At 40.5% G+C, this 13,629-nt stretch overlaps 1 protein-coding gene across 3 annotated transcripts in view; it reads right to left on the bottom strand.

Annotated features, from left to right (window-relative positions):
- Positions 1–13,629, bottom strand: part of snx29 (sorting nexin 29) — a 128,647-nt gene that overhangs the window by 41,411 nt on the left and 73,607 nt on the right. For 2 of the 3 annotated variants that reach the window (XM_061706187.1, XM_061706188.1), the window contains exons 16-18: positions 8,318–8,434; positions 5,915–5,970; positions 4,863–4,944 (exon numbers count right to left, since the gene is read on the bottom strand). In XM_061706187.1, coding sequence (XP_061562171.1) covers positions 4,863–4,944; positions 5,915–5,970; positions 8,318–8,434 — 255 coding nt within the window. The remainder of the gene's footprint in view (positions 1–4,862; positions 4,945–5,914; positions 5,971–8,317; positions 8,435–13,629) is intronic. The other variant, XR_009770407.1, reaches the window with a different exon arrangement.

Genomic DNA, 13,629 nt, shown 5'->3' with positions numbered 1-13,629 from the left:
CGGTCCTCGTGTGTGTGTGTGTGTCATAAAGTTAGAGTTGAAGTTTTACACTTTGTGACTGTGAAAGAGACAGTCAAAGTTGCAGGATAACTTGACAGATGCAAGCAGAAGCAGCAGTTTATAGTTTGTTGGACAACTCTCCAAGTCAAGCTCACATCACACTTTGCTTGAATATGTTTGAGAATGTTATCCGGAAGTCAAGTAGTAAAATGACTATTATGAATTTCAGAAGTAGTTCAAAGTGCAGGGTGAAGTGCATTTTTGGAACAGACGATAGCAGAGAACTTCTTTCTTGTCACGTACAGGAGTCATCAAAAGGTGACAGGAAAGACGAGCCAACCAAAAACGCAACTGTCAAGATAAACATTTTCCTCCGTCATGGCAGAGTAAAAGAAAAGAGGCAATTACTTCCCATTCCTTCTCACTCCACTGTGTTCGAGACAAACGGAATATTTCAAGGTTTACTAGTTGTGACACGACAGCGAAAAAGTTAGAGAATGGATAAAACAATGCGATGTGATTGATTCTGTGAGCATGAGATGTTTCTGTAGCGCTTCAAAAGAGTCACGAGTGAGCAGGAACCTATCCCATCTGATTTTCGAGTTCAAACTTCTCTTCGACCGTAATGGCGATGTTATAGATCACGCTTTGCACCAATACATACCTGTAGATAGTGGGATTCATTCTAAACTTCACAACTGCAATATTTTTTCACCCATGTCAAGAAGATGCAGATCAAAACAACTGCTCGGACTCTTTTTCCTTCAAGTCAGTGGTTTAAAGGAAGACTAAGAGCAACATGAAGTTATCAAATAAGAGCCATCTGAATAAAGCATCCTACTTTTAGAAAAACAATATTCAATTTTGGCACGATCACAGAACAATATTTATATATATTTTGGTTTGCTCATGTTGCATGACCGAATCAAAATATGACACAGCTCTCTGCATGATATCGTGCAATTATACACCACCAGCATAAAAAAATAAAACAAATAAAAACTTTATTGTTACATGAACAACTCTCTAATAAAAGAGCAAAAGTGAACGTCATTATTCTTCTTATATTTACTGTCTTAGCCTAAAAAGTTGGTCAATACCGATGAACACTGAACCTTGACCAGAATTTCACAGAATTAATGGGACAATTGGGGATGTTTTTTGCTCCCTATAAGAGTCTCAAAGTCTGGCATTAAAGTAGACAAGGCAACTCTGAGGTCATGCTCAGCGTCCAGTCTGTTTCTTTTTTTTTTTTTTTGGTCTTCAGCTGAACCAGTGCTGGGAAGCCACACTCGCATAAATACGCAGTGTTGAAGTGGTCGAGTGGCAAGGGAAGGATTTGCAGTCATCACAGCTCTGCGCCAGAAGAGTGAGAGGCTTTCCTCAATTAATTTTGTTTGCAGTGTGTGGCCACATGACGGCTCCACCAGCTGACTCTCCTCGTTGCTGGGCATCGTGACGCTTTCCATGTCGACTCCAAAAGGGTTGCGGATCCACTCATCATGACTCTGTTTCTCAAGAAAATAGTCATTAAACCGCTCCAACAGTTCATTCAGATGCTGCGTTTTCTTGAGTTGCCCTTTTCCTGGCATGTCCAGCTCCTATCCCTCGTGACAGTTCTTTGGGAAGCTGTCAAGTCAGTTTTTTTAAACATGGCTTCCCCGCACGATGATCTTCGTTGTAAAAGCATGACATCATTCAATGTTCCATGAAGCACTGGTACCATATCCTTTGCTGCCAGGGAGCCCCGACGCAAAAAAACAATGGTTTCAAGTTGCATTTGGAGCGTTCTCAAGAATTCTCCTCACAACTCCGGAGTTTTTCCCTGTCATGGAAGCAGCGCCGTCAATTGTGTTCACGATGCACGCACGTCCAAGTTTAGGCTCACCGAACTCAAGTACAAGGCCACGGAGCTGAAGATGTCCTCTGCCGTTGTTGCGGTATGGAGGTCCCATGAGCAGAGAAATTGTTCCTGCAGGTCTCCATGTCACACGTTTTACGTACACAAGTAAAACAAGCGTTGTTTGTTATGCCCGTAGATTCGTCCATTTGTAACGCAAAAGAACCACTTGCCTTAATGCGGGCTGTGGTTTGTTGTTTGATGTCAACCGACATAGCGTCAATTCGCCGACTTCTGGTGTCATTTGAAAGAGGGAGAAATTTTCAGTTTATCCGTCGTGGATTGATCAAACAACTGTCTCACCATATTCATGGCTGCAGGTGAAATAAGCTCTTCTGCAATTGCGTGTGGCTTCGTCAACTTAGCAATACCATGTGCCACCTCATAAGAGCTGTTCCTGCTTCGATCACGAAGATGGAAGACAATGTTGTGATGTCGTCAGGTCTTTGACTTCTTTGAAAGTACTCCTCAGTTTTATCTTTGGGAGAAGGGTGTTTTGTTTTCAAATGCCTCATAACTTTTGATGGCTTCACGTTTTCTTGTGCCAATACTTTGCTGCACAAAAAACAGACTGAGGCAGTTTACCTTTTTTGTCCTCAACGTAAAATAAATCCATATTTCATATAATCTGTGTCGTGCCTGCGTTTCGTTATTGTCAATACTGACTAGAACGTTGAAACATAAAACGAACAATAGTCCATTAGCATTACAAGGCATCGTAGCCACCTACATTTAGGAGTGTATATAGCAGGCATTCCGAAAATGAAAACATTGTTATTTTCTTTTCTTTTCTTATTTTCCCCCCAGTTAAAGACCGGCGACCCACCCGTGACCCACCAGTTGCAAATCACTGTTACGGACCAATGGACCATAAGAACTAAGACAACAAAGCCTCTGAGGATGAAAACAGACACAAAAGTCTGTTCTAATGAGAATGAAGTAGGATTTCATACCAAGTAAGGCACCATGGAAAGCAGAAAATTTGAAAGAAAATGATGAACATTTAGGAATATTTATATTGATATACAACCACAATTCAAATGAAGTTGGGACGTTGTGTTAAACGTGTGATTTGCAAATCATGTTCAACCTATATTTCATTGAATACACTACAAGGACAAGATATTTAATGTTCAAACCGATAGACTTGATTGTTTTAGCAAATAATCATTAACTTAGAATTTTATGGCTGCATCAGGTGGCAAAAAAGACTGAGAAAGCACATCAAACAAGTGTTCGGAACATCCCACAGGTGAACAGGCTAATTGGGAACAGGTGGGTGCCATTATTGGGAATAAAAGGAGCTTCCCTGAATTGCTCAGTCATTCACAAGCAAAGATGGGGCGAGGTTCACCTCTTTGCAAACAAGTGCATGATAAAATAGTCAAAGAGTTTAAGGACAATGTTCCTCAACGTACAATTGCAAGGAATTTAGGGATTTCATCATCTACGGTCCATGATATCATCAAAAGGTTCAGAGAATCTGGAGAAATCACTGCATGTAAGGGGCAAGGCGCTACATCCGTAAGTGCAACTTGAAACTCTACTATGCAAAGCAAAAGCCATTTATCAACAACATCAAGAAACACCGCCGGCTTCTCAGGGCCGAGCACATCTAAGATGGACTGATGCAAAGTGGAAAAGTGTTCTGTGGTCCGACGAGTCCAAATTTTAAATTGTTTTTGGAAATTGTGGACGTCGTGTTCTCCGGGCCAAAGAGGAAAAGAACCGTCCGGACTGTTATGGACACAAAGTTCAAAAGACAGCATCTGTTATGGTATGGGGCTGTGTTAGTGCCAATGGCAATGGTAACTTACACATCTGTGAAGGCATGGACGCCCCTGCTTATTTCAGCAAGACAATGCCAAACCACAACGGAGACCCCGGACTGTTGAACAGCTGAAGCTGTAAATCAAGCAAGAATGGGAAAGAATTCCAACTACAAAGCTTCAACAATTAGTGTCCTCAGTTCCCAAACGTTTATTGAATGTTGTTAAAAGAAAAGGTGATGTAACACAGTGGTAAACATGACGCTGTCCCAGCTTTTTTGGAACGTCTTGCAGCCATAAAATTCTAACTTAATGATTATTTGCTAAAAACAATCAAGTTTATCAGTTTGAACATTAAATATCTTGTCTTTATAGAAGAAGAAGAAGAAGAATCACCTTTTATTGTCATAAACATGCATGCATGCACACGAAATTTGTTCTCTGCATTTAACCCATCACAGTGACCACATACACGTTAGTGGAACACGCTGGAGCAGGGGGCAGCTGAAGCGCCCGGGGAGCATTTCGGGGTATCAGTGTCTTGCTCAAGGACACCACAGCCGTGAGTCCGGAGGATGTTGGCGGATGGTCCAGTCGGGGTCTTGAACCTAAGGTCCCCCACGGTGGCAGGCGATGAGCTTAACCATTGGGCCACGGCTAGCGTATTTCATTAAATATAGGTTGAAAATGAGTTTCAAATCATTGTATTGTGTTTTTATTTATGTTTAATACAACGTCCCAACTTCATTGGAATTGGGGTTGTATTTTGAACATGTTGAATACACGTCTCCGTTTTCTATAACCGCTCATCTGTTCTGGGTTTCGGGGAGCTGACTTCAGATGACAGGCAGACTGCACTGGACTGGTCACTAGTCAATCACAGCGCACATAGAGACAGGAAGTGAACCCACTCAAATGCAACACTATATCATCAGCGACTTGTTTTAATTATGTTTTTCAATTAATAGTAATGTTAGGACAAACCTTTGTACATATGGAATAAAAAATAATATTGCAAATGTGCCCATAGACATAAATACCTGTGATGTAGTTATATGTACCATGCACACGTAAACAACTACTACATCTGTATTTATAAACATATATACTATGTCTGCAATGTAATACAGTATTTTTGGGGCTGCATTGGATGACTCAGACAATTTGATAACGTGTGTTTGCGAACAATTTACCTGATAGACGTGGTAGGCGTTAGCAGCTCTGCCCTGCAGGAACACAGAAGGGATCCACACATTGATGAGCGCACGATGGGCCCTTTAGGGACATAAACAACAAGCGCGTTCACCGCTATGGCCGATTACGCCCATCATCATGATCATTATCATCACCATCGACACTGTGGAAATGTGCTACACTTAGTGAGCTCTGGCATATTAAAGTTCAGAGTGGTGAAAGTAGTGGAAGTGTCATCTGATCATGTAAGCTGAGATAGGGGGGGGCGGGGGCGGGGGTCATTCAGATGTGGTGAGAGAGAAGAAAAAAAATAACACGTGGTCATTTTAGTAGGTGTTCAAAATGGATCCAGCACACCCCACTATGAGGAAATATGAAAAAAATTTCCAGGCAGTCAGCAGAGGATTTATTTCCCAATATATAATTCAAATACTATCACAATTCGATTATTTATCATTAAGGTTTCTAATTAAACGTGAAACCAATTTGACTGAGTGCTACTCCTGTCTTACTCTTTCCCATGTGTCAGCCAATAAAATCCTGTTTGTGTGTACCTGTTATAATCAGCTGTTTATTTAGTTACCAATCATTTCAAATTGTAACTTGTAAATTCTACATGTAATTTGTTTATATATTCTTTTATCACATGTAAACATATTAGAACACTTTTTTAAACACATTGCAAACATATTTGAGAAAACTAATATGGATAAAATGTATAGACGCATAAAATGTATAGGTCCGTCTATATGCATGTGCCTTTCAGTACTGTTCTCCCGTTGGACAATAAACATCTGAAAGGTGCATCGGCGACTGTGGCTTATCCTTTACCACATGCAGGGACATTACAGTAAGTGTACTTTAAAAATCATAAAAAAAATTAAAAAAAATCGCTTAATAAAATGTGATCTTGTATACCACGGGAACACTGGAAACAAAATAGAAAATATACACCCACAAAAAAAAGAAGAGTTAATGATACTAATGTAGTTCAATCGCATTGCAGTTTGTCTGATATTCCTTAACTCGGAAACAGGTGGGGAATTCTTACGTTTCAAAATCAGAGAGGCTGGGATCGTCTGACGTCTGACTCAAATCCCCTGGGACCTAAACATTAAAGAAAAAAGGTGATTTATTACACATTACTACCACAGGGTTATACCTAAAAAACACATATGTGCACATGATGTGATAGGATTACTACTCAGTTAGATTGAACACCTGGAACATTTATGTACCCTATGCTGCCTTTGCTGGGAAACAGTTGTTGTCCTAATATGACATTCTCCTGTGAGATTTTGTGAGTTAAGCAGATGTCTGTGAATCTAGCAAGCCTGTGATGATTTGCATCAGTATATCCAGCGGCCCCTTGAGGCACCCAATGACCAAATCCAGATCCGGATGATTGTGTGTGTAAGAAGTGGGACATCTCTCCATCCGAGGCATCTAAAGCTGGCTTATCATCTTCGGTGACCTGAGTGGCAGGGACCCTGTTGCCAAGGTGGTCAACCTCAGCATCCTTCGGCTTTGATCACACCCTCCAAGGGGCACATGAACGCACACGCATGCATGCGCACACACAGATTGTGAAAATCACAGGAGATGTGTTGAGGTAGTGACCAGGGCTTGAGCACAAGCACTCTGAAGATACTCAGCATGTCATTGGTATGAGGACAGAAACATATATTGTCCAGCAAGAAAAGGCTGAAGTTGAAAGATAAGAGGTCTCACCTTCGTCTACTACCTTAGAATCTCTTTAGTAAGCACCACATCATCCATCTCACACCACAGATGGTGTGTATGTGTGTTCTATGTGTAACCAGATGTTGGTGTCATGTGTTGTTTATGTGCACTATCCTGGGTAAAAAAAAAAAGTGTTATGTTGAGAAAATAAATATTGACAGCAATTTTGTCTGAACACATCAAAACACCGTTTGAACATCATGTGATATTTTCAACATTTTATATATATATATATATATAGATCCTTTCCAAAAAAAAACAAAAACAAAGAAGAATTGACAGCAAGCATCAAGGAAATCTGGGCGTCCATAACTCCCAGGCAATGCCACAGGGTGATTGCCTCAATGCCACGGCACATCGAGGCAGTGATTATAGCAAAGGGATTCCCAACCAAGTATTGAACAAGTATCAACATCATTTTGAAAGTACCACATTTTGATTGATTTAATGTGACCCTAATTTCTTTTTTTTTTCTTTCTGTTCTACAAAAACTGAAGTAAATGGTGATTTCTTCCATCCAACCATCCATCCATTTTCTGAGCCGCTTCTCCTCACTAGGGTCGCGGGAGTGCTGGAGCCTATCCCAGCTATCTTCGTGCAGGAGGCGGGGTACACCCTGAACTGGTTGCCAGCCAATCGCAGGGCACATATAAGTAAACAACCACTCGCACTTACATTCACACCTACGGGTAATTTAGAGTCTTCAATCAACCTTGGTGATTTCTTCACAGTATTCAATTTTTTTGAATTCCTGATTTTGTCGGTTTTATGAGCTGGAAGCCCAAATTATGCAAAAATAAACAAATAAATACTTGTAAATTGTTTAAATTGTAAGCCTTGAATCTGTAATCTATGAAAGCTTACCTTTTTGAATGGAATTATTGAAATAAATAAACTTTTCCATGATATTGTTAGAGGACACTGCATCTTTTTGCACAATTGTCAAAAAAAATTTTTTTACCGGCATTACCTGATAACTAGCAACCCTTTATTACTCAGTGACTGTTTTTCTCAATGTCTTTATGTCTCAAAAGTGTTCTGTTGTCGTACTTGAGCGGCTCCAACTCCCGGAGACAAATTCCAATGTGTGTTTTTGGACATACTTGGCAAATAAAGATGATTCTGATATTAAATTTTTTTGGAAAGGGTCTGTGGATAGATAGATCGATATACAGTATTTTCAAATTTGAACTTTTGACACTAGACAAAAAGTGAGTACAAGACCTTAATTTAGTAGAGAGACTAAATTAGTAGTACAGAGTACTTTACCAGGCAGTGCCAAAGCCCTCGAAGAATTGCTGTGTTGCTATTCTGACGAATTAATCGCCTTCAACATGCTAGGACATTTAAAAAATTGCACCGAGAATTTCCATTGCAATTTGGGTGCGGCAGCACATACACCATGAATGTCATGGGTGTGTGTTCCGGTTGTTGTTTCCCCCCGTCTCGTACACACCTGCTCCTGAGACCATCTTCACCACCCGTGCCTCGTTCACCCTAATTACCCCTTGCATTTAACCTCTTGTCTCATTCTTTCTGGTCGCCAGTTTGTTGCACCTTGTCGTCGCGTTCCAGCATTCCTTGTTTCCACGTCACAGACTCACAGTGAGACTAGAGCCTGTTCCGATTATCGACCTCGCCTTTTTGCACGAAGCGTTCCAAGAAAGAAATGAGTGCTTGTGAAGACATCCGTGCGTCGTTATTAACTCACCGGTCCTCTCAACTCAATAAGTTCCTGTCTCATCTGCACAATGAGGTGGTCCTTGGCCATGAGGGTGCGATATAGGCGCTCATTAAACTCGATTAACTCTCCGTGCATCTCAGCCACCTGTGACAAAAACACACACACACACACAACATATTAGTACAAAACTCACAGCTGTATTTAAAAAAAAAAAAAAGAAAAAAGCGTTATAAACTATAAAAGTTTTTTGCCAATTCTCAGTGGCACACACACACAGAAGGACCAGTCCAGGTGGAGTTTAATTAAAATAGACAGCAGAAGAGATTTAGGGGAACAGTTAAACTTCATCCTGTGGTGGAGCGATGGAGCCACAGTGGTAGTAGAGTGAAGTGGCGAATGCAGTTTTGGAGCCCTGCCAATGAGATTTCTGCCAGCCTGCTAATCAATTGTCTTCAGCTCTAACGAACCTTGACAGTGCTATCCTCAATCCTGTGCACTCATGCAAATAGTTCTGACAAATGACTGCGGGTGTGTATGTGTTCGATGCCCCATCTTCCTAACCTGGCCAGACAGTGCGGACAGGTCTTTGTCAGGAGACTGACAGCTGTGGCACACACAGTGCTTTACACGAGGCACCTGCTGCCACAAGCGCTTCATTGGGGCGATGTCACGGAATTGGTACGCGAGACAAGCGGTTCAGCTGCTTTTAATGCGTGTTAATGTTAGCTTATTCACATTCCACTTAAAACAGCATATTTAAAATGCATATAAAATGGAGCGATGGACAAGGTCGTTCAATGAGTAAAAATGTGCACGTAAAATATGTCAAATAGTTTCGTAATTAATAATAGCTCGCCATCATTTATAAATTGAATTATGCTGTTTCAATGAATATTGTACAGCGTCACACGACAGTATGTGTGAACCCTCAACTGTGGGCCTGTGAAGCCCTGGGAGACTCTTTTGTGATTAAGAGCTATGCAAATAAAATAGACTTAGCAAAAATACAACCACAACAAAAATCACATAATGCAAATCACCATAACAGTAAAATTCGCATCGATACATCTCTGACATTGTCATTTGAAATGGAGCATTATTATCTCTGCAAAGGCAGAATTTTTATGGAGCACTTGTTTTGGGTCATATTCTGCTGGGGTTGTCACGGTGCAGTAGAATAGATCGTAGTGCTTATCGGGTGCTTAAAGATGAATTTAGAAACAAAACTTTTAACATTCAATTTAATTCAATAAAACCATACATTTTCTACATATTCTGTTTTGTCTAGTTAAAGTATATCATTCATTCCTAGTGTGTTCTAGATATACAAATAATTTTGAGATACTGAAGGCAGAAACTGAACATTGACTGAGGCATTAAAAAAAAAAAAAATCATCACCACACACACACACACACACACATAGACTTACAAGTAGTAATATCAATTATGTTGTATAATACTGTACTGTTGGGTAGAGGACCCCCTTTTAATTAATACTCAAAATAATGCCTTTCATCATTGCACGCATAACTGTAATAAATAAGGCGTTTCAAGGAGACTCCGCTTTAATTTCTGCAACCTCCTTTGTTTGTCATAGTATGGCTGTTAACTGCAGCTCAGAAGTTCTAAAGAGAATATCAACGCGTATGTCCTCGGGCTGCCACTTAAATCTCTCCTCTGCCAAATACTACTTGAGCTCCTCGGGCAGGCATATAAAATAAAAAGGTAGACGCTCTCTTCCATGCAGCTGGATTTTGAAATACGATTAGAACCCTTTTTGAATCAAAGAAGCACCCAAGAAATACTAAAATATTGAAATTAAAAAATACTTTAGAGGCCGTTGGTCTGGTTGGTTAAATTATTAGGTCTTGAGAATTCATTCTTTATGTAGAAGAAAACGTTCCTATACAGGTGGTCCTTGGTTTACGACTGTCCCGACACTTCAAGGTTAGAAAGGCATGCTCAGTTCCTGCTGTACTGTTTTTTTTTCCCAGTTTCATTAGTTTTATCTGTATGGCCAAAAAGTGTTTTTTTCATACAAATATTTTATATATATATATATATATATATATATATATATTATAATTATGACATTGCATGCTGTAAGAAAAGCACGCAATGAACTAGTTAGCAAAGGGGCATAAGAATACATTCGCCGCCGTACTTATTGTTTTTCATCTGATTGTTTAATATGGGGCGGTACGGTGGTCGACTGGTTAGAGCGTCAGCCTCACAGTTCTGAGGACCCGGGGTACGGTGGTCGACTGGTTAGAGCGTCAGCCTCACAGTTCTGAGGACCCGGGGTACGGTGGTCGACTGGTTAGAGCGTCAGCCTCACAGTTCTGAGGACCCGGGTACAATACGCCTGTGTGGCGTTCGCATGTTCTCTTGTGTGAATGGTTGTTTGTCTATATGTGCCCTGCGATTGGCTGGCGACCAGTTCAGGGTGTACCCCGCCTCCTGCCCGATGATAGCTGTACTCCCAAATCCCAAAAAGGTAGATTAATAGAAGACTCTTAATTGCCCGTAGGTGTAAATGTGCGTGTGAATGGTTGTTTGTTTATATGTGCCCTGTGATTGGCTGGCGACCAGTTCAGGGTGTACCCCGCTTCTCGCCAGCAGTCAGCTGGGATGGGCTCCAGCACACCCGCGACCCAAGTGAGGAAAATGAAAATGAATGAATGTTGAGATCTTCATGTACCATTACTAACACAGCAACTTCTGACATGATCCAAATAAAACGGTGACCAGTGTTCTATGCACACACACACACAAAAGAAACTGGCGGCAGCAGACGACTCTCAATCTTAGCTTGAATTCCAAATTCTCAAGAGAGATCAATGACAAAAAGAAAGTCAAGTCACACATTAAATTTGAATCATAATCATACATAACAGCAGATAATACCCTCATTTTCCAGGGAAAAGGTATTGCAACTAAACAACAGTATCCTCAACGTACCAGCCATTCAGTAATATTTTTGAAGGTGCTGAAGCTCTTAAATGATTATAAAAGAGGGAATTAATTTTAAGCTCAGAGAAACTCAATTAAGTCTCAGAGAAGAGAGCTAATCATTTCCTCATTTTCCTGGCTGTGCATGTGCATTTATGCAACAAAATATACACTGTGTGTGTGTGTGTGTGCGTGTGTGTGTGTAGCATGTGATTGTGCATACTGTATTAGTGACCACACATTCATTCTACAGTGATCCGCAGTACATTAACCAGAGGAACCGCACATGCATTCACCTTTCTTCCTGTGTGCAGCCCATAGTTGCGATAGGTCACAGCTGCCTAGCAGACAGTAATGAGGCCCCCCCCCAAAAGAATTTGCTGAGCTTTGCATTAGGTCATAAACAATTGATATGCATGAGTGGTTGGAGAAAGAAATGAAAGGACCGAAAAATTCACGTTTCACACAACTTTAAAAGAGCTAAAGGCCACCATCAGACCAAGATTAATTAAATCCCATTTCCATTATTTTTCCGCAACGCAGACAAATGCAAAGGGGATAATTGGATTCAAACAGGAATTAATAAATCAACTCCCGAGAGAATAATTCAGATATGTTTTAGAATGTGTGTACAATATGGCCAGTTTAGAAGCTTCAGTGAACCTAACATTGGAATTGTGGAGAAAGAAAAAACCCATGCAAGCACGGGGAGAACATGCAAACTCAACACAGGACAGCCTGATTCGACTGTCGCGCATATAGCCACTAGGTCACTGTGCTGCATCACAACATCGTTAATGAAGGTACACTAGTTCTAAACAATAATGTTTGTTGGCCAGCAGATCTTCTGTTGGCTTACAGAACATTAGCCATCGTATTTTCTAGGCGTGTGGTTTAATGCATAGAAAAACAATCCGGTTTGCTTGAACAAACTGGTTGCGTCTTCTAAATGTCACTTCCGATGGACCAGAGGAAGTGGCACAAGGACATGTACAAAGCCTAAAAAGTCAAACTAAGTGAGAGTAAGAGGGCTGAGATTGGATTGGAAATTGGATGCCGAGAGGAGAGCCAATGGATTAGTCATGACAAATGTACTTTGCGCTTCTGCTAACGCTGCCATCTTTACCCTTTATTGTCGGTGTGAGCAGAGACAAATTGGTATCATCCATCACATGCAAAGCAATGATGCAAATTTACCAGAAATGATCGGAAACGTCTACTAGATTGAAGAAACTTGTGCAAGTTCACAATGTACAGTACATGGAGTTGTGCATTTACTCTATTTGGTTTGCATCAAATTGTGTTTGGCGATGTGTCCTTGTGTATGAACTGCTCCATCCACAAATTAAAAAGCTTTTAAAGGGATGCAGCCTTTTCCCATAAAAGGGAAAACACACACCCGCAAGCGAGATCCAGCCCAAATTTAAAAAAACTACACTTGCCGGCGAGATGATAAGCCCACAAATTCTCTCTAGTCGCAAAGCTCAGGCTCTGCAGCAGTCTTTATGGGAACGAAAGCCGGATTCACCGTTGGCCCAGCAGCACATGAGCAGGATGAGGGCTTGGCACACTTGCCTGAAAAGGCTAATTCCAACAACACAATAATAAAGTGTGTAATTCTTGACAAAAGCATGTCACCGACATGCTATTAAGACATGTTCCAAATTGTAAACAAAATGCAGAGGATGTGTTTTAAAATATATAGGCTAGAGCTAGAATCTGAAATAGAGGTTTAGAGAAATAAAGGTTTTTTGCGCGCAGGATTTTACAAGATTGTTAAACTGGTCTTTATATTATGCACATGTTTTGATGGAAATAGTTCATGAACAACAACAATACTATTATAAGTATATATATATATCATTAAATAACTCATTGGTGTTTGTCTTCTTTCCAGTTCAACACTAGGATTAATTTGGAAGTGCAAGGAAGCATCTAATGAATTATTTTCATTATTATTTATTAGTGTTGTTTTATTTCCTATTGGAAAATCGGTTTTAAAATCTGAACTAATCAACGCTCGACAAGTGTCCCCGAGTAGATTATGTTCAACCTCGAGATTCCACTGTAACTTTTGGACTTCGGACACTGCAAATTTACATTTTTCAATTAACTTAACATACCGGTATATATTTCTGGAAAGCTGGAGAGAGCCGGAGTACCCAGGGAAAACTGACAACCAAAATATGACAACGACAGTACATGACTTGTAACTCTGAGCACATATTGGATTCCATGCATTTCTGTGACTCACTTCAGCACATCTGCTCCTCAACAGGAGGAAACATGGCTGAAGATGACGGAAGAAGAAAAAAAAAGAAAAGGAAAAAAAAAAAAAAAAAAGAAAAGAAGTCGAGCGAGGACCAATATAGACCAGAAAAGCTGT

This window comes from Phycodurus eques, chromosome 19 (assembly GCF_024500275.1).
Source record: "Phycodurus eques isolate BA_2022a chromosome 19, UOR_Pequ_1.1, whole genome shotgun sequence".
NCBI classification, from domain to species: Eukaryota; Metazoa; Chordata; class Actinopteri; order Syngnathiformes; family Syngnathidae; genus Phycodurus; species Phycodurus eques.
The sequence above is the reverse complement of the archived record's forward strand: the minus strand, read 5'-3'. Positions and strand labels throughout refer to the sequence as shown.